This window comes from Zosterops lateralis (genome assembly GCF_965231275.1).
Source record: "Zosterops lateralis genome assembly, chromosome: 25".
NCBI lineage: Eukaryota > Metazoa > Chordata > Aves > Passeriformes > Zosteropidae > Zosterops > Zosterops lateralis.
The window spans coordinates 5798449-5818239 of NC_139785.1; the positions used below are offsets into that span (position 1 = coordinate 5798449).

Here is a 19791-nt window from a genome sequence, read left to right on the forward strand (position 1 = left end):
GGGCCTGGCTGGGGGGGGACCCCGGGGGATGCATGCGGGGGGCGAGGGGTGAAGCGGGGGCTCCTGGGCCTCGGCGGGCGGCGGTGGGAGGGGGTCGGTGGCGAGGGGTGTCCGGTGAGCAGCTGGTGGCCCCTGCAAGCAAGGAGAGAGCGAGTGGTCAGCCTGCCCTGGCCCTGCTGTACCCTGTACCCTGAGCCCTGCCTGTACCCTGAACCCTGAGCCTTGCCTGTACCCTGAACCCTGTCTCCTGCCTGTACCCTGTACCCTGAGCCCTGCCTGTACCCTGAACCCTGTCTCCTGCCTGTACCCTGAACCCTGAGCCTTGCCTGTACCCTTCACCTGTCTCCTGCCTGTACCCTGAACCCTGAGCCTTGTTTGTACCCTGTCCCCTGTCTGCACCCTGCACCCTTCACCCTGCCTGTATCCTGAACCCTGTGCCTGCCTGCACCCTGTGCTCTGCCTGTACCCTTCACCCTGCACCCTGCCTGTATCCTGCACCCTGAGCCTTGTTTGTGCCCTGTGCCCTGTCTGCATCTTTAGTGCTCTCTGTACTCTGTGCCTGCCTGTGTCCTGTCTGCACCCTGCACCCTTAGTCCTCTCTGTACTCTGTGCCTGCCCACACCCTGTGCCCTGTCTGCACCTTCACCCTTCACCCTGCACCCTTCACCTGTGTGCACCTTCACCCTTCACTTCAGGATACTGCCTGTACCCTGCATCCTGTGCCCTGTCTGCACCTTGAGCACTCTCTGCACCCTCCTGGTGCCCCGCCCACACCCTGCCTGTAGCCTGTGTGCACCCTGTGCCCTGCCTCCTGCTCACACCCTGCACCCTGCCTGCACCCTGTGCTGCTCCTGCACCCTGCACCCTCTCCTGCGCTCCCCCTGCCCACACCCTGCCCGTGCCCTACTTGCAGCCCGCCCACTCCCTGCCTGCACCCTTGTCCTGCCTCCGCTACTGCCCACACTCTGCCCTCAGCCAGCCCAGGAACCTGGGGGAGACCCCTGCATGCACCCCCTGGGCAGAGCAATGTGCCAGAAGGAGGGGAACCTGGTTCCCCTGCCGCCAACCTGCTCAGCCTCCCCAGCAAAGCATCCCAAAAGAACCTCTGGGCCCTAAGAACCTACACAGCACTTGCACTTGGCAGCTGCCTCCCCACTGCAGCCCTGTGACATCCTCACTGCAGCCCCAGGGCAGCCTTGGTGCATCCTTGCTCAATCCTCACTGCATCCCCATTGCTTCCCCACTGCATCCTCAGTTCATTCCCACTGCATCCTCACTGGATCTCTGCTGCTTCCCCACTGCATCCCCACCACATCCTCACTGCATCCCCTTTGCAGCCCCACTGTGTTTCCACATTGTCCCCACTGAATCTTCATCAAATCCCCACTGGATCCTCAGTTCATTCTCCTCCCAGCCCCACTGAATTCCCTCTCCATCCCCAGTGCATGCTCACTGCATTTTCACTGAATCTCCAGTGCATCCTCACTGCACCCACACTGCTTCCCCACCACATCTCAGTTCTGTTCCCACTGTACCCTCAGTTCATCCCCACCGTGTCCCAGCTGAGTTCCAGTTCCATCCCCACTCCATCCTCAGTTCCTTCCCACTGCAGCCTGGTTGAATCCCCACTGCATCCTCACTGCATCTTTCTCCTCCTCCCCACCACACTCCCGCTGCATCTTCAGTCCATCCCCAACTGTATCTTCACCAAATCTCATCTCATTCCCACTCCATCCTCACTGCACCCCAGTCCCAATCCCAGCTGTATCTCCAGCATCCCCGCCACACTCCGGCGGCCGAGGCGGCAGCGTTCCCTCCCCGCCGCTCCCCCCGGGCCAGCGGTGCCGGTCCCCGGGGCCATCCCGCTCTGCCGGTCCCGCCGGGGCACAGGGCACGGCCCGGCCACGCCGCGGCCGCCACCGGGGGCTCCAGTGCCACGCGGCCTCGGCACCGTGGGCGCTTTTTAAATTTACCTTTTCCTGCCAGGAGACTGTGACACAGGCTTTTAAAAATAGCATGTGCTGAGGCGAGGCGCTCGGGGTGGTGTTGCTAAGGGAGAGATTCAATCCAAATCTAGGGCTGCGCCTTCCCATCCTACTTCCCTTCCCATCCTTCCCAACTACTACGGCGCGCACCCAAAATTAGGGCAAGGCAGGGGCTGCCTGCCTGTGTGTTTCCATCTCCTGGGAGGAAAAACCCCTTCTTCACCCTCAACCAGTGTGGGGAAGGTTGTTCCATCCCAAATCTGTGCAGGGAAGAAGGTTCCATCCTAAAGCAGCTTGGGGAAGGATGCTCCATCCCAAATCTGTGCAGGAAAGAACGTTCTATCCCAAATCTGCACAGAGAAGGTTGCTCCATCCCAAAACAGCTTGGGGAAGGATGCTCCATCCCAAATCTGTGCAGGGAAGGATGCTCCATCCCAAATCTGCACAGGGAAGGATGCTCCATCCCAAATCTGTGCAAGGAAGGTTCCTCCATCCCAAATTTGCACAGGAAAGAACGCTCCATCCCAAATCTGCACAGAGAAGGTTGTTCCATCCCAAATCTGTGCAGGGAATAACACTCCATCCCATATCTGCACAGAGAAGGTTGCTCCATCCCAAAACAGCTTGGTGAAGGATGCTCCATCCCAAATCTGCACAGGGAAGGATGCTCCATCCCAAATCTGCACAGGGAAGGTTGCTCCATCCCAAACCAACACACCACAGGACGCTCAGAGCAGCATCCTTACAGAAAGGACCCAGTTTTGGGGGCAGAAGCGGGGTTCGGGCCGTACCTAGTCGCCGTTGCGGAGGTCGCCGCCGCGGGTGCTGTTGGCGCACTCGGCGTCCTTGGTTTTCCGGTCAATCTCGCCCCCTTTGATCTTCTTGCGGGTCATATGGCCACGGAAACTGGCCTGGATCTTGGCAGCTGCCGCGTTGGCATCGGGGTCGTCCAAAGGGATGTCCAGGATGTCCTCGTCCAGCTTTGTGCAGGCTCCCTCCTGGCGGTGGCAATGGCAGGGTTACAGCTGGTGGGACCCCAAAGAGCACAGCCCCCTCCCCAAATTAATCCATCCAATAAGGTCTTAAATGAGCCCCCGTTCTAAAAATTAGGGGGAGGGCTGCTAAAAATAAGTTTAGTCATTAAAAATTAGGCTCCTTTGCTAAAAATGAGGGGTTTTGGTCCCTTGCAACCAAAAATGGCAACCAAAGCTGCAGGCAGGGGGAGATGCTTCACCTCCTGCTCATCCCTAAATCCCACCCTGGACCACACAGCTGTAGGAAGCCAGACTCCAGCCAGGGTTATGATAAAGGGAGAATCCATGGGAGCAGAGGATGGGTTCTGGGGGGTATTTTTGGCACAGAGCTGGAGGCCATCCTGCACAAAATGAGCTGGTCATGCCTCAGTTTCCCCTTCCCTCGTAGCCTGTTGCATCCTCCTGCATCCCTCCTCGGGGCTTTGGCTGAAAACACCAGGAAATTTGGGAAAGGAGCGATGCCAGAAGGGAGGAAAAGCCCCACCAAGGACAAATCACTGTAACCCATTCCCCTCCTGCCACATCCCACCAGAGCAGTTGGACTCAGCACCAAGTTCAACGGGGAAAAAAAAAAAAAAAGGGAAAATGAAATGAGGTGGAAATGAGCTGGCATTGGATGATCCAGTGCCCGCAGCTCTGGGGGTGAAGCCTTTGTGCTGCTCCACGAGCACTTGAAAGGACTTAAAGGAGTTTTGGGGGGCTTATTTGGGAGCTGTAGATTCGGGGGAGGAGAAAGCTCATCCTGTTTGGAGCGTGGCACAGCTCCACAAAGTTGCTCAGGTTGTTTTACCATTGTGAAAGGTGAGGACGGGTCCAGGGTGGAAATGATATGTCCAGGGTGGAAATGATATGTCCAAGGTGGAAATGATATGTCCAGGGTGGAAATGTTATCGCCAGGGCTGGAAATCCTATAGCCAGAGGAGAAATCCTATAGCCAGGGGAAGGAAATCCTATATCTAGGAAAGAAAGCCTATATTCAGGAGAGAAATCCTATATATGCAGAGGTGGAGGAGCACAACCTATATGCAGGGCAGAAATCCTGTGTACAGGTAGGAGAAACCTATATCCAGGGAAGAAATACTATATCTGGAGAAGGGAATCCTATAGTCAAGGGAGAAAACCTATACATGGAGGGGCATATCCTATATCCAAGCGAGAAATCCTATATCCAAGGGAGAAATCCTATATTAGGAGAGAGGAAATCCTATATCCAGCGGAGAAATACCATATACAGGTGGAGGAAATCTATCTATGCGGGGGCATTTCCTATATCTAGGGGAGAAATCCTATATTCAGGGAAGAAATCCTACATACAAGTGGCAGAAACCTATATCCTAGTTGAGAAATCCTGTAGGATTAGGTATATACATAGGAAAATATACGTAGGAAAATATAGGTAGGAAAACCATACTCAGGAGAAAAAATCCTATATCCAGGGGAGATATCCTATATTCAGGGGAGAAAATCAATAAACAAGGGGCCATATCCTATATCAACAGGAGAAATCCTATTTCCAGTGGAAAAAAACACCAAATCCACGGGGTGAAAACCTCTATGCAGCTGATAAAAACTTGTATCTAGGGGAGAAATCCTATATTCAGAAGCAGAAATCCTACATAGGAGGGGAAAAGTCCTATACATAGGAGAGAAATCCTATATCCAGGCAGGATAAATCCTATATCCAGGCAGGATAAATCCCATATCCAGGGTGGGCTTTGCCTCTCTGGAGGTGCCCAGGAGGACAGATGCTGTTGTCTTAGCAGGAGGGGGAAAATGGGGAAAAAAGTGGGGGAAAAGGGGAAAAAAAAGGGGGGGAAAGGGGGAGGAAAAGGAGGAAAGGGGCAGGAAAAGTCAAGGGATCAGGGAGAAAGGGAAAAAGGATGTGGTTTTCTCCCCAAGCCGGCTGGTGGCCAGGAGGGATGGGAGCTCACCCTCGGGTGAGGGGCGAGGGGTGCAACCCCAATTAAGCCCTTTATCCATATGAAACCCCCGATCCCACCTGTAGAGCAATTGTGCAATGGGGGAGAAGAAAAGGCAAAATAAAATCTGGATTGGAGGGCAGGGGGGTTTTCCCCAGCGGGCTGCGGGGTGCAGGATGCTGGCCGTGCTCTGGGATGGACTCCAAAGTGCTCCGAGGCAGGAGTGGGCATTTGGGGGGTCTGGGGGGAAAGAAGGGGGGCTGCAGCAGCGCTGGGGAGGGGGCGAGGAGTTGCTTGAGCTCCCATGGCACCCCCCGCCCCCATCACCCCGAGCCCCCCGGCCGCCCCCAGCCCGGGGCAGTGGGAGCGGGTTAAAGGCAGCAGCGGTGCTATGGGGGGATCGGGGAAAGGGGGGACCTACATTGCAGCAGTCCATGGCGCAGGGCGGGTGGGCGGCCAGCGGCGGGCGAGGGGCTCCGGCAGGATCTCGCTTCCCCGGCAGCTCTCCCGGCGCAGGTGGCAAGTTGAGCGGAGCCGCTTGCCTACGTAATGCGCTTTCCTCCGGGCGAGCCTATCAGCCCGACACCCCTGCCAGGCTTTTGGGGGGGAAGGAGGGGTGCCTTATTTTTTTTTTTTTTTCCTCCCTTTCTCCTTTTTTTTTTTTTTTTTTTTTTTTTTTTTCTTTATCTATATATATTTTTTTTATTTTTTTATTTTCCCTCCTCCAATTTTATTTCACAGCCTCCAACTCCCTCCTAACATTTAAAGGAGCCGGCAGCTCGCCTTGGAGTTTTCGTGGAACACAACATCACATGCAGAGGATGCGAGCCAAGATGTGATTGAGCCTTGCCTTCGGCGTGGAGGGTTTTTCTGGGGGTAAAGCTATAGGAAATGGGGGTAATGGGTTCATTTTTTGGGGATACATTTGACCCACAGTGATGCTGGAGGCAGGTTTTGCCCCCCTGGTTGACTTGCATGGGGAGGGGGAAAAAACCTTCTTGACCTACTTAGGACTTGGTCCTGAAGAAGAGTGAGGATGAGGATGGCAAGGATGAAGATGGTGAGGAAGGGTGGGCATGGTGGGACACAGCGTCCCACTGAGCACCCGCAGAACCCCGGGGCTGATGTGCCCAGCTGCAGGCCCCGAGCACAGAGTGGGCTCCACTTCTGCACTCTGGGGGTCCCTTCCCCACTCATAGCAGCATCTGCCCCCCACATTTGGGGTGTTCTCTGACCAGACCCGCAGCCCCAGGCACTTTCCCAGCCCTTGGTGCTCCCTGCAGACCCCACTGCCACTCCTGGACCACACTGAGGTGCTGGGACAGGCAGGATGAGCTGGGGCACCCCAGGAAACAGGAGGGACCCCCAGGGCAATGCGGGGGGCTGCAGCCCACAGCCCCCCCATCGCCTGCCTCGCTCGCCTCTAATCCGGGTTTGGGAGTTGCTAAGCAACTGCATAAATCGCCCGTGGGCTCCGTGCCTAAGCTGCTCCAGCCAGCCCCCAAAACACGGTGTGGCCCCCCCAAGGCAGGCACCAGCACCCCCCGACCCCTCTGCACAGCCGGGCCCCACTGGCTCTCCCTGGACAAGTTTGCTCACAGGGGTCATCCTGCTTGAGGGTCTGGTGGCACTGACCTTCCTCTTTGTCACCACCACCACCATCATCATCATCATCCCCATTAGCATCCCTGTCCCACTGACATCGCTGCTTCTGGCAGTGGAACGGGGACTGTCCCCACTGCTGCCACCAGCCCTGTCTGTCCCCATCTCTGACCTCATCCCCATCACCTCCACCACCTTCTCCATCCCTACCACTGTCCCTGTCCCCATCTCTATCACCATCCCTGCCATGATCCCCATCCCACTCCTTGCCCCCATCCTCTTCATAATGCCAATCCCTGTCCCCATTCCCAGCTTCAACCCCATCATCTCTGTCCCTCTCCCTGTCCCCATCCCCATCATCCCCCTCATCCCCGGCCCTGTCCTCTGCTGTATCACCATTCTTGCTCCCATTCCATCTCCATCTCTTTTTCCAAGGCCACTCCTGCTGGGTGCAGGTGGTGGCACCTCTTGTCCCCTGACACCTCTTGTCCCCAGGACACCCACACACCTCACTCCTCATCCCACTCCACCCCATCCCAGGCACATCCCAGCACTGCCACCTCCCTCAACTGCTCCACCCACACTGGGAGGTTGTTGGAGGTCATCCCTGCTCCAGCACCAGCCAGGCACCCAAATTTCCCCTTGAGAAATGCTCCCAAGCATCCCCCAAATCCCCCTGTGAGCCACTGACACCCAGCTCTCCCCACTGGAGCCACTTTTCCACCACCACTTCTTCCCACCAGCACACCAGGGTGGGGAGGAGGGAGGATGGGAATAGCTCTCTCCAGAAAACCCTGCTCCAGCTTCCAGGAGAAGCCTTGGCAGCTCTGCTGGGATTTTTTCATGGGAAGAGATCATTTTCCCTGGGTTTTAGACCCTCCAGATCCATCACTACCTGCTCCAGTGAGAGAAGACCGGGTGTTTTGGGCGAGTTAAGCGGGAAGGGTTTTTGGGGTGATTCATCCATCACAGATCTGAGAAGTTAGCCCCCAAATTAGGATTAGTCCCTCAATTAGCCCCCAAAAACTGCTCCACCCGTGGCACCCGGGTCCTGGCACAGGCGCCGAGCGCCGCCGTCTCCCGCAGGCTGCGGCTGCGGAGGAGGGACGCGAAATGCCAGAACATTTCTAATCATTAATGGCGGGTTTTGAGCCCGTTCCAGGCTCTGCATTTTTCCTCCCTGGACCCCTTCATCTGGATGATGCTTTTTCAGGTGCTCCAGCACCTCCAAAACGCAGATTCCAAGGAAACAACTCAGACTTTGGAAGGGGAGGACGGGAAGTGCAGCTGGCCAGACCCGCCGTCGTGGTTTGAGATGGTGGCACCAAGGTGTCAAAAAAACCCTTTAAAAAAAGGGGGAAAAAATCTTTAAAAGAGAAGGGAATTGGATGCTGGAATGATGCCTTGGGCGGGCAGTGCTGCCGGCTGCTGAAGCAGGAGCTGGCAGCCGGCGGGGCGGTGCTGCAGGGGGAGGTCAAGGCGTAGCTGGTTGGCATCAGCCCCAGCACGGGGTCCCCGCCAGTTTTTTTTTCTCCCCCATCCCTCCTTCCTGTTTTTCCCGGGGGAGCCGCTGTCATGCCCCATGCCGTGGGCGAGCGCCGCATATGGCGATGGAAAACAGGAAAGAAGGGGTAAAAAAAAGGGGTGAGTATGGATTGGGGGGGTTCAGTCCTCTCTGAAAATAGAGCAGCTGGTTTCGATGCAAACCCCACTTTTTTTGGGGAGGGGGATTTTGAAACCAACCTGTGTGTGGGAAAATATGAATTTCGCAGGTAGGAATAGGACTGGGGGGGCCTTGAGTGTACCCCAAAATTCCATGGAGGTATTTCATGAAGGAGCTTATGGAGGGGGGTAGGAGAGGAGCAATGTCACATCATTCCTTCACGCTGGGATGTTATGAAGTTTCTTCCAACCTCCAGGGATGCAGGGGCCTAAATATAGAGGCTAAAAATATCATCCGGTGCTCAGCTCAGCCCCAAACCCAGGATTTTTCGGGGAGAAATCTCAGGTGATCGGCGCTAATAATGGCGGGGACCTCGTTAATAAAGTTTCCTCATTAAAACAGCACCGCAGGGGTGGGATGGGAGTGCAGCCTCCACCCACGGGAAAAGGGCAGCAGCCAGGGGAGGACCAAGAGGGGTTTTTTTTAGTTTTGGGGTTGGACGGTGGGAAATGGGGGATTTGGGGCAAGTGCTGTGGTTGCATCTCCAGAGAGGTGTCCCAGTTCATAAGGGTTATGGGGACGTGCTCCCCTTTGGCTCCTCTCCACGCATTTTGGGGAGGGATCACGGTGATCCAGAGCTGCATGTGCTACCTGCTCCCCCTGGTGCTGCCTGCTCCTCCTCCGTGTCCTTGGCCTCCTTCGGGTCCCGGAGGAAAGAAAATTTAGATGTTGTGGCACAAGGGACTAGGTGGGGAGCAGAGACCCAGTGCAGGTTTTTTTGGCACCTCACATTCTCTGGAGGGGCCTGGAGTGGTGGGCAGCCTACCTGGGAAGGGGGCCAGGTGAGACGGTCATCCTCCAGCATGGCTCCCCACGCCACCGGGTCAGTGCCACCAGCTGGGGAAGGAGGAGGTTTGATGCCACAAACAATGGGCACCTGGTACCACAGGTGATGGGCATAACAGGACAGGCACAACATCCTGGGGGATGGCACAAATTATAGCACCTGATGGCCATAGGTGGTGGGCATTTGGGACAGGCACAAGGCCATGGGCAATGGACACAAGGATCAGGTTTGATGCCCTGGGTGATGGGCACAGGGAACAGGCCTGATGCTGTAGGTGGTGGGCACATGCGGCAGGACTGACACCTTGGGCAAGGGACATGTGGGGCGGGCCTGATGCTCTGGTGATGAGCATACACAGCAACCTGGGGCAGGGGATGGCAGAGTGAGGGTGGGTGCTGGATGAGGCCACTCACCCTCTCTCTGCTCCAGCAGCTTTTGGAAGTACTGAGCAGCAAAGGCCACCACGTTGGTGGGCTGCTCCCGCAGCACTTCCCGCGACAGCCCCTCCAGCAGGTTCCGGAAGCCGGCGGGCACCCTCATGTTGGCGTTGGAGTAGGCGATGGACATGGTCGCTTCTCCAGGACTCCCTGCAGCGGCACAGCCCGGGATTAACCACAGCGCACAGCGCCCGCGGTGCCACCGGGCAACGCCGGGATTCGAACCCGCGGTCCACCGTCTACCGGGAACCAGAGCCGCCGCTAGGGGGCGACGCGCTCCCCGCCCGCCGCGCATGCGCGGCCCCGGCCTGGGCGGGGTGAACGGAGGCCGAGGGAGGGAGCGCGGTTCCCCTCCCTCGTTGTGTCCCGGCTCCGCTCCCGCGGTGTGCCCCGGCTTCTCCTCCCGCAGCCCCGCAACCCCTGGCTCCGCTCTCCCGTCCTTTTCCCTCAGCCTCTCCCCTCAGAGCCGCACCGGGCCGCGGCGGCGCCTCAGGCCGTGTGGTGCGGACGCCGTCGCTTGGCAACCGCCCCCCCATCAGTGGGCGGGGCGAGAAGAGGCCACGCCCCCGCGCTGTCCCGCCTGAGGGCCGGACCGGGAGTACCGGGGGGCACCGGGTGGTACCGGGGGGGTCCCGGCGAGAACCGGCGGTCCCGGCGCCCTCGCAGCCCCCTCAGGATGGCGGCGTGGGCGCTGCTGGCGCTGCTGGCTCTGGCTCCGGCGGCGGCAGGTAAAGGGCTGGGCAGGGTCAAGCTCCGGCCCCCCGGCCCCGCGGGCACCCTCTGCAGCCAGGCCTGGGAGCGGGGCTCCCCTGAGACCCCCCACCCCGAGACCCATTTCGGGGCACTGGGCACTGCCAGAACCCTTGGCACCACAGCAGCCCCGCTCAAAGAATTCCCTAAGCCCTCCCAAGCCCTGGTTTGGTGCCCTTTGCACACTCCGAGCCTTGTTATGTGCATTGGCACTTCCTCAGCGCCGCTTTTCGGGTGCCCGTCTTGGCACCTCCTCTAAACCCCCCCAGCCCCACTTTGATACCCTTTGAACCCCCAGATTCTCTTTGCTGACGTTGTCACTACTCTGAGCCCCACGTTGGGGCCCTTGGTGCCCTCCCAGCCCCACTTTGAAGCCTTTGGCACCCCCTTTAGCCCAGTTTTGATACCTTTATTACCCTCACCTGTCTTTGCACCCCCAAGCTCTGCTTCTATTCCCTCTGCACTCCCAAAGCCCCAATTTGACACCCTCTGCACACCCTGAGTCTCACTTTGACACCCCTGGCATTGCCCCAAGCCCCATTTCGATGCCCTTTTCATGCTCTGAGTCCCACTTTGATGCCCTTCACACCCCCAGCCCCTCCCCAACGCCCTTGGCCCGGCGCTGCTGCCGTGGGACGAGGCTTTACGTAAGGTGGGAGCCGCATGCGGCTCCTCGGTGGTGCCTCGTGGGCTCTCCTCCCTTCCCTCCTCCCTTCTCCTTCCCTTCCCTCCTCCCAGCTGCTTTTTATAGCCTCCACTCTTCCCTGGCGTCTCGGTTTTAATTTTTTTTCTTTTTTTTCTCCTCCGACTTGTTTTTTATATAACTCTCCCAGAGCCTCGTGGCAGGAGGCAGTGGGACCAGCGATGCAGCTGACTCCTGAGGGGCTGAGGATGTTCCTTTCCTTCCTAAAACCCAGCCTGGGATGAGCTGTGGGGAAGATGAGGCTCTGATTTGGTCACTCTGCCCAGATCACCCCTCACACATTGCTCCTGACCCCCTTTTCCAACAGGATTTTCTTTTCATACTGGAAAAATGGGGCTTTTGGGGGTGTCAGGCTGAGCCTTCTGTCCCCACTGAAGATGCCTTTGCCAATGCTGCACACCCAATGTTTTCCATCCCACCCCTTGACAAAATTTTTTTCCAAGGGAAAAATACATCAGAACATTCATTAGCAAGGCTGGGCTGGGAGAGACACTTCAGTGCTGTTATTAAAGGAATTTTTACCAAAATCTGTATCCAAATCCGTGTAATACAAGATGTAATATGCTCCCTGTTCTTTGGGAGGCAAATTCCCTCTTGTGAACTTTAAATTCTGTCTCTTCCTCAGCTCTGTGGTGATTTTAACCACCTTGAAGCTGACCAGGAAGCTGTAAATTTAGTGAGACCTCAAATAATCTGTATTTAAGGGGGGGTTAGAGCCCATGCTGAGGGTATTTTTCTCTCGGAGCTGATGTTTGCACTGTTTGCTGATTGCAGGGAGAATGCTCAGCTTTGCCTCCTACTATGGTGACCACATGGTGCTGCAGAAGAAACCACCAGGGGCTGTGGTGTGGGGCCACGGGGAGCTGGGGGCCGTGGTGATTGTGACTCTCTCAGGGCCCAGTGGCCTCATCATGGAGAAAACAGCACAGGTTAAAGGTCAGTCCCGCTGATGTTTTCACTAGATGATTTTGTTGGCCAAAGAACTTGTCTGAGCCCAAATCTGAGCTGACAGTGGGGTGAGACAGGGTTTGGCACCATCCCTGTGCTTGTCACACTGCTGCCCTGGTGCTGGTGACATCTCCAGCTTGTCCTTTTCCCTTTCCAGGAGAGCTGGGGGAGTTCAGCCATCTCCTCCCCAGCAGCAGCAGCCTTTGCTCACTTTGGTTCCCAGCAGTGGATCCCGTGGGCGCCCAGCAGGAGCAGAGCTGCTGCTGCAGTGGGTGGCACTGCACAGGCTGGAGCCCAGCGAGGAGGCTCTGGAGGGGAGAAAGGGGAATTTAGCTTCTCTCCATGTCTAAACCAGGTCTGAGCAATCTCCACAGCCACTCCTAGCTTCTTTTTTGATCTGTGCCACCTTGGAGGATCCTGTGGGATCTCTAAGCCCTGAAGGATGTTGTCTGTGCAAGCAGAGCTTTCCTGGAGCTGGGAGGGCTCAGAGGCACCTCCAATCCCAGCTACATCCCTGCCTGAAGAGTTGGGAGGGAGCTCATCACCTTTGGAGGGTAAAAGTGCTGCCCAAGGGCATCTCCATAAGATGAAGAGCCTGGAGGTGTCTTGTGGGAGAGCAGAGATCCAGAAGATCTGTAGGATCCAGCCAGAAAATCCACGCTAAGCTCCAGCAGAATATCTTTACGCTTTGGTTTGGCGCCTCTAAAATTAGCCAGAGACGTCTCAGTGTCACACACACCAAGCTGCTCCTGTAATCCCAGTTCCTCCCAGCAGCTTCTGCTCTGACACACATTTGTTTTCCAGGTTTTCTTTTTTAACCCCTAAATTCCTGCAGGAGGAAGGTCCCTCTGATGCCAGAGAGCTTCTGAAATCCTCTTCCCCAACCTGTCTTTGTGGTGGGGAAGATTTTTCCTGTGGCTTGTCCTTCCCCACTGGTTGTTGGCTGTTCATCCAACATCCTGGTGAAGGTCTTGAGGCCTTCAAAAGGATGGTGGAAGATAAGCACCATCCTCTTCCTCCAGGACCTTCTGGGACTTGGACAACTGTCCTGGACCCAATGGATCAGGGCGGTCCCTACACACTGACAGCTCAGCAGGGCTTGGAGGACGTGACACTGAGAGACATCTACTTTGGCGACGTGTGGCTTTGCAGTGGGCAGAGCAACATGGCCATGACAGTCCTGCAGGTAAGGCCCCACAGCACAGATGAGGCGGGGATCAGGCAAGGAAGCACCTTGCATGCTCCTGGCCCTTTTTCAGGTGGCCAATGCCAGCCAGGAGCTCGCTGCTGCTGCTCACTATCCCTACGTCCGTATCTTCGCTGCGGCGCCCGCCCGCTCCGATGTGGAGCTGGAGGACCTGGAGCAGATTGACTTGCCATGGTCCATTCCAACAGCTGGTGAGTGCAATGTGCCTCCAAAAGACAGCTTGGAAATGGCTTTTTTTCCCCACTGTTTCCCTTTGCAGCCTGCTGTTTCTTGAGCAGAAAACCTGGGCCACGGGAATTTCACCTACTTCTCGGCCGTGTGCTGGCTGTTGGGGCGCTCCCTGTATGAGGCTCTGGGCTCCCCCATCGGGCTGGTGGAGGTGGCCTGGGGAGGGACCCCCATCGAGGCCTGGTCCTCCCGCCGGGTTCTGCAGGCATGTGGGCTCCCGGAGGACACAGGGAGGTGAGAGAAGGTGCTGTGGAAACACCTCCTGCCCTGTGCCACACTGCTTTTGGGGAGTATCCTCATCCCTTCCCACCCCACCTCCTTTTCTGGAACCTCACTGCCTCCTCTATGCATCACTATGCCCCCTCTGGGTAAAAACCTCTCATGTCAAAAGCGTAAGGCACATAGGGGTGGGTAAAGGGAGGGAGGGACCCCAGATCTCCCTTTGGCATGGTGCTTGCTTTAACCTAAACCCTGCCTTGTGCTTTGCACCCCCCCCCTAAACCTAGCTTTGTCTTCCAGCACCTCCCCACATGAGCATCTCTCTGGCCCACAAGTGCCCTCCGTGCTCTGGAACGCCATGATCCACCCCCTGCTCAACATGACCCTGTGGGGTGTTGCTTGGTACCAGGGTGAGCCCCCTTTTCTATCCCCCGGGGTGGAGCAGCTCCCACTGTCCCACCGAGCTCTCACCAGCCCTTCTTTTTTGGGGACAGGTGAGGCCAATACCTTCCTGAACACGGACCAGTACAACTGCACTTTCCCTGCACTCATTGCCGACTGGCGCTGGGCGTTCCACACGGGATCACTTGGACAGACAGAGACACTTCTCCCCTTTGGCTTTGTGCAGGTGTGGAGGGCTGAGAGGCAAGGACCCCTTTGTCCTGGGGGAATGCCCAGGGAGAGGACAGTGTAAACACACTAAAAATCCCAGGCAGGGACCACAGTGGCCAGTTTTGGGATCTGAGCCACAGCCCTGTTTCCCCTGTGCCTCACAGCTGTCCACCTACCGCCATCAGAGTGCAGATGACAGCTTTGCCTGGCTCCGCTGGCACCAAACAGCTGACCTGGGGGTTGTTCCCAACGCCAGGATGCCCAACACTTTCATGGCTGTAGCCATGGATCTGGGTGATGAGCACTCTCCCTATGGCAGGTGGGTCCTGGGCTGGGGTGAGGGTGTAGGGATGGAGTTTTTGGGTACCAGCCCCATCTTCCTTCTCTTCCTGGGCAGCATCCACCCCCGGGACAAGCAGAACGTGGCGCACCGACTGCTGCTGGGTGCCAAGGCTGTGGCATATGGGGACAAGGAGCTTGTGTTCCAGGGACCATATCCCACCCGTGCTGTCCTGGAGGTGACCAGGGGGCTGCTGAATGTCACCTACAGCCAGGAGCTCATCTGCCGTCAGAGGGATGCACAGGCATTTGAGGTGAGGAGTGGGATATCCTCTCCAAAGAGCTGTGAAAGGGAAGGCAACACTGACTGATGTGGGTTTCTCCCCTCCCCAGGTGTGCTGCTCCAGCCAGGCATCCCCGTGCCAGTGGCTGCCAGCACCAGTGGTGGCAGTGGGGTCCCACACGGTGACACTGGCCCTGAGTGGCTGCAGGACGCTGGTGCTGGGCCTGCGCTATGCCTGGGCTGAGTGGCCCTGTGAGTACCAGGCCTGCCCCCTCTACAACCCCCAGGGGCTGCCTGCACCTCCCTTCCTGCTGGACACCCTCCCTGCAGGGAACGCTGCTGGAGGGAGGGAGCTGCTGCTCCTCCCCAGCTCCAGGTTTCTCTAAATTAGGGAGATGAAGGGAGCTCAGGTTTCTGGCAAAGCACTCATGGCTCCTGGCACTGTCCCCTCCTAAGCCAGGGAATCAGAAGCTTCATTAGCACCTTATTAATTAAACAACTTCTCAGCTCCTCTGTGGACTCAAGCCAAGGCTATGGGGTGGGGGGAAGGGGAAAAAGAATTTACAATTAAATATATGAAGAATTATGTAAGGAGAAGCAGAAAGACACGCCAATGGGAGCTGAACCCCTCACTGCTGCTCCCTTGCCCACGGAGCTGGTCCTGGCCCCCCAGACTCCCCATTTCTCTGGGCATGGACTGCTGATCCCCAGGGTATCAGGATCCAGGGATCAGCTTCAAGCTGCAGGGTGGAGAGGGGAAGAGAGGAGCTCTGCCAAAAAACCACAGCCAAACACTAAGTCTGGGCTGGGACAGGGAGCTGTGGAGGGCTGCGAGTGCCTTCCATCTCTCTCTCTTAATAAACAATTAATAAACCATCTCATTTTATTCCTGGATCCTTTTATTCCTTCAGAGGAACATTCATAATCCTCCATTCCCCACCTCCTGCCATAAGAGCAGGGAGATTTGTGTAGAAGAAGCAAAGTGTGGCACCCAGCACTTAAAATACGAGACGCGAGAGGTTCTGCACAAAACATGGACTGTTTAACCCTTTTTTACTGGACAAATGTACATAAGAAGGGAAAGGCCAGGTGCAGGAAGCACAGGTGGGTTCAGCCCAGCTGCTGCAGGCCAGCTGTGTCAGAAAAGTGGATCCTGGGATCATGAGATCCCTGCCTGTTGTCTGCTTCTGGGTCAGGCAGAGCCAAGTGAGTCTCGTGAGGCTTTTCCCATCGTTTCCACTCCAGGCTTTGGTTCTAGACAAGGGAGGAAGAGCAGGCAGTTAATTAGCTGGGCAATGGCAGACTAGGAGCTGGGCTTTTTCCAGCACTGAGTAACTGGCCCAGGAGCCAGCTGTGCTGGCCCTGGGTTGCCATGGTAACAAGGATGCAGAATCTAGCTCAGTCTGGATTTTTTTAAACCATAATTCAGACTGTGTTCATGGCCAGGAATGAAGCCCAGGCCTCTCGGCTCCTATCTGTGGGGTTGGGCTGTTTCACACAACCTGCAAAACACTTGCCATGGGCACCAGGGGTCCCTGTGAGACCCCAAAGGAGGCATCCAGCTCCCCAAAACCCAAAGCACCTGGGAGAGGAAGCAGTGGAGGTCCTGGGAATGCAATTCTATCTTGGAACCCATCTCCACACACAGCCCCACTGTGCCTACCAGTGCCATGCAAATGGGAGAAGGGGGCGGGCATCCTTGGCATCAGCCTCCCAGGATTTAAAACTCCCAACCCCACTCCCAGCAGGATGAGCTGCCAAAAACAGGGACCCTCCCAGCCCTGCAGTTTGCCCAGAGCTTGGATTTAAGCAGCAATCTCTTGGCTTGCTGTTCCTATAGCAACCCCTGCCCACACCTTGGATCGCAGTAACATCACACTCTGGATGCCAGAACCCCTTTCAGGATTTGTCAGCCCTCACAGTGACCCCCAGCTATGCCCCAAACACCTTAAGGTCTTGGCAAAGGATTTTGAGTGGTCCAGCCACATTTCAAGGGTGGGATCTTGTGGGGTGGGAGCCAAGAGAAGAGGGAAGTTGTCACTACCCAAAAAGCCTACCTAGGGCTGTGCCATTGGAGAGGGCTGTACTGCCTTCAGCCTCAGGGGTGCAAACTTGGTGTTTGGGCTTGGTGGTCTCCAGCCCAGCCAGCAGGGTCATGAAATCAATGACAGTATCAATGTCCTCCTTGTTGGCAGTGGCCTCCCTGAGGGCACTGACGGCGTTGAGGCGGCTGAAGGAGGTCAGCTCGGAGATGTTGGCGCGGAGGAAGAGAAGGATGACGTTGAGGTCGTTGAGGGGGCAGGTGAGCATCCTGCGACTGAGCAGGTCAAAGGCAGGGAGCATCTCATAGACAGAGAGCAGCCCCTTGTCCCACTGGCAGAGCTGCAGGGCATTGTAGATGACAACGGGGATGAGGAGGAGATAGACACTGCCAACTGAGACGCTGATGATCTGGAACACGGAGAAGAAGACCAGCTTGCAAGGGATGAGCGAGGGGATATGTGGCTCCGCTTGGAGCAGCCCCGTTTTGATGGAGCAGCTGAACTCATCCTGGAAGAAGATGTTAAGGTGGAGGAAGACCAGGTAGAGGCAGGTGGCAGCCAGGAACAGGAGCAGCAGCAGGTTCCGCAGGATGTAGATGGACACCAGGGCATGGGCGTGCTGCTTGCAGGTCAGGTACCTCTCCAGCAGTGGGAACTCAAAATACCTCTCCCGGCGGGCCCTGGGGGTGGAGGGACACAGGGAGAGTGAGAGGCACCCCCCATTTCACCCAACTCCATGCTGGGTGCAGCCACAATGCCACATGGAGGAACTCCAAGGGCCACGGTGACCTGGCCTGGCCTCACCTCTCATACTCCTCCCAGAATTGCTCCGGCTCATCACTGGCCTGCTGGATCTTCTTCATGTGCTGCACCAGGCGCACGGAGCGGTTGTAGGATTTATCCAGCTCGTCGATGATGAAGAGGAGGTCACAGTGCAGGGCAGGGGCAGCAGCGTAACGCCACAGCAGGTACGGCAGGTACATCAGCACCGCCACCACCAGCAGCGAGTAGGGGAAGACCTGGGCAAAAAGCAGACAAAGGGTCATTGAGGACGTAGAGTTGCTCTTGCTGTGGACATCCAGATGGGATGCAGGAGCACCCAGATGTGATTTTGGCCCTACCTTGAGAGCCCAGAGGGATTTGGTGACGGCACGTCCCTCGGCGTCAAAGCCATGGTGGATGAGGGAGTCCCAGCAAGCCGTGTCAGTGTAGGCGGACTGCTTCCCCGTGAAGTTGGTGGGAGAGAAGCAGCTGATCTGGGAGCCTGGGGTGAGGAGGAGGAGGAGAGCAAACCTCAGCCATGGAGGGTGGAGGAACACTCCAAAGCCACGAGCCAATGCCTTACAGGAGGGTAATTACATCTCAGGCATTGCTTTGAATCAAAAAAAGCCTTTTTCATGGTCATTTTGGAGTTGCTGTTTTTCTAGCGAGGACTTTTCCATCTCTTCCCAAACACAAACCCTTTGTGTGTAGTGGTGTGTACACAGTGTAGGGAATTACAGCCTGACCAGCCAGAACCTGGAGTAAAACCAAATCCTCAGGGAGAGCAGCTGGATGTTGGCCGAGGCCAGATTTAGCCTGAGGTCACAATTCATCCGTGCTGCTGGCACCCTTCTCCTCCTCTTCCTCCTTGGAAACAAGCCCATGGCACCCAAAGGTGCTGGACGCAAGCAACTGATGCATTGACTCAGTACTGCTCCTGGGTTTAGCACAGCTGTTCCCAGGCTCTCCCAGTCAATTATCATCCATTAAAAACAATCAATAATCACCCATGAGGCAGAACAGCTCCTAAAACAGACTTCAGGCTGTCCCACTTTGTATCACGACACCATCAAGAATACAACAACCAAACCACCGCTGGTGATTGCCCACTACCCAAAGAACACATTGGAAAAGCCACAACTCACCAGCAGAGAACTCCCGGGCAAAAGCCAGCGAGACAAGGAAGAGGGGCAGCCCCACGGTGATGAACTTCAGCAGGCGATCGCTCGGCAGCTCCAGCCGCAAGCCCTTGGCTCGGGAACTGCTGGGATCCGGGAGCAGGGCATCAGAGAGCATGTACTCGGCAGCCGTGTGTGACAGGGACATCTTGAAGTGAGGAGGGGACACCAGCGAGGGCTGCCTGAAGTGTGTGACTGGCTCAAGGAGTGACTTTTCGGGGCTGAGGAGTCCCTGCTGAGCGCTGTGTCCGGCAGCTGTGAACGACAGCTCAGACGCGGCGTTAAATCGCCTCGTAATTATAGGGGAAGCCTTTTCACAAATAGAAATAGAAAAACCCACCCCAGCAGCCACAGCAGCGAGCTGGGAAGGCAGCTTTCCTCCCTGACAGCATTCCTGCAGGGCAGCGTTCCTGCCCGGCCACAGCCGCTCCTGGCTCCCCGTGGTTTTATGTCCCTCTCTCATCAGCCAACAAGTTTCTGGCGCTGTGGGCCGAGGGCATGGGGGTCCCCAGCTATTTTCAGCAGGGAGCCAGGGGACTGGGTCCTCCCACAGCAAGAAGCCCCAGCCAGATACACGGTGGCCCCATGGGGTACAAAAAGCCCTTTCCAGCACCCGAAACAGCCAGAGGGGCCAGAGAACATCCTGCTGCCCAGCCCCAGGCTCCTCAGACAGGTCAGGAGACACCAAATGAGATAATTTTGAGACAGAACATCAGCTGCAATTCCCCAGATCATCAATCCCTCCTCTTGCCTCCCTCTCAGGGCACAAGGGGAAGAATCTGCCTCCAAGGAAAGCTCCCAAGGGCAAGGAATCCCAATAAGGAGTTCTAGAAATAAGGGATAGGGTGACTGAAGGAGCAGTGGGACAGAACAGTTTCCCAGCAGCACAGTGCTGAGAAACCCACACCAATGCTGCTGGCAGCACAGAGCAGGGGCAGGCTCAGAGCTGCTCAGCCCAGCCAAGGAACTCCCTGTGCAGTCTCTCCACACAGCAAAATAATAGCACAGCCACTGCCAAACTGTACTTTCGATGAATTTCCCAAAGAAGGGACTCTCCAAATCTGAGCTAAACAACTCTGGAGAGACAAGTGAA

The 19791-nt window shown here is 56.6% G+C and overlaps 3 protein-coding genes across 4 annotated transcripts; 1 reads left to right on the forward strand and 2 right to left on the reverse strand.

Moving 5' to 3' along the window:
* Window positions 1-10004, reverse strand: LOC310918889 (neurogranin). Of its 2 annotated transcripts, XM_083877871.1 has the most exons (5): window positions 9960-10004; window positions 9464-9637; window positions 9030-9100; window positions 2777-2983; window positions 1-132 (listed from the first exon to the last, which is right to left on the reverse strand). In XM_083877871.1, the coding sequence occupies exons 2-4, from the start codon at window positions 9615-9617 to the stop codon at window positions 2777-2779; spliced, it is 432 nt and encodes a 143-aa protein (XP_083733997.1). In that variant the 5' UTR covers window positions 9618-9637; window positions 9960-10004; the 3' UTR covers window positions 1-132. The 2 variants fall into 2 exon arrangements, with proteins under 2 accessions (XP_083733997.1, XP_083733998.1); XM_083877872.1 differs by lacking the exons at window positions 9030-9100; window positions 9464-9637; window positions 9960-10004 and adding an exon at window positions 5360-6150.
* A 93-nt stretch (window positions 10005-10097) lies between these two features.
* On the forward strand, window positions 10098-15592 carry SIAE (sialic acid acetylesterase). The gene is made up of 10 exons (XM_083877870.1): window positions 10098-10215; window positions 11715-11876; window positions 12911-13074; window positions 13148-13286; window positions 13374-13557; window positions 13843-13952; window positions 14037-14170; window positions 14319-14473; window positions 14552-14747; window positions 14827-15592. Exons 1-10 carry the CDS (start codon window positions 10164-10166, stop codon window positions 15100-15102), a joined length of 1572 nt encoding a protein of 523 aa, XP_083733996.1. The 5' UTR covers window positions 10098-10163; the 3' UTR covers window positions 15103-15592.
* Window positions 15593-15793: 201 nt separating this feature from the next.
* PANX3 (pannexin 3) lies at window positions 15794-18846 on the reverse strand (the record flags this gene model as incomplete). The annotated part of the gene is made up of 5 exons (XM_083878129.1): window positions 15794-15970; window positions 16774-17438; window positions 17563-17777; window positions 17880-18022; window positions 18666-18846. The coding sequence occupies 5 exons, from the start codon at window positions 18844-18846 to the stop codon at window positions 15909-15911; spliced, it is 1266 nt and encodes a 421-aa protein (XP_083734255.1). The 3' UTR covers window positions 15794-15908.
* Between the last annotated feature and the right edge of the window lie 945 nt (window positions 18847-19791).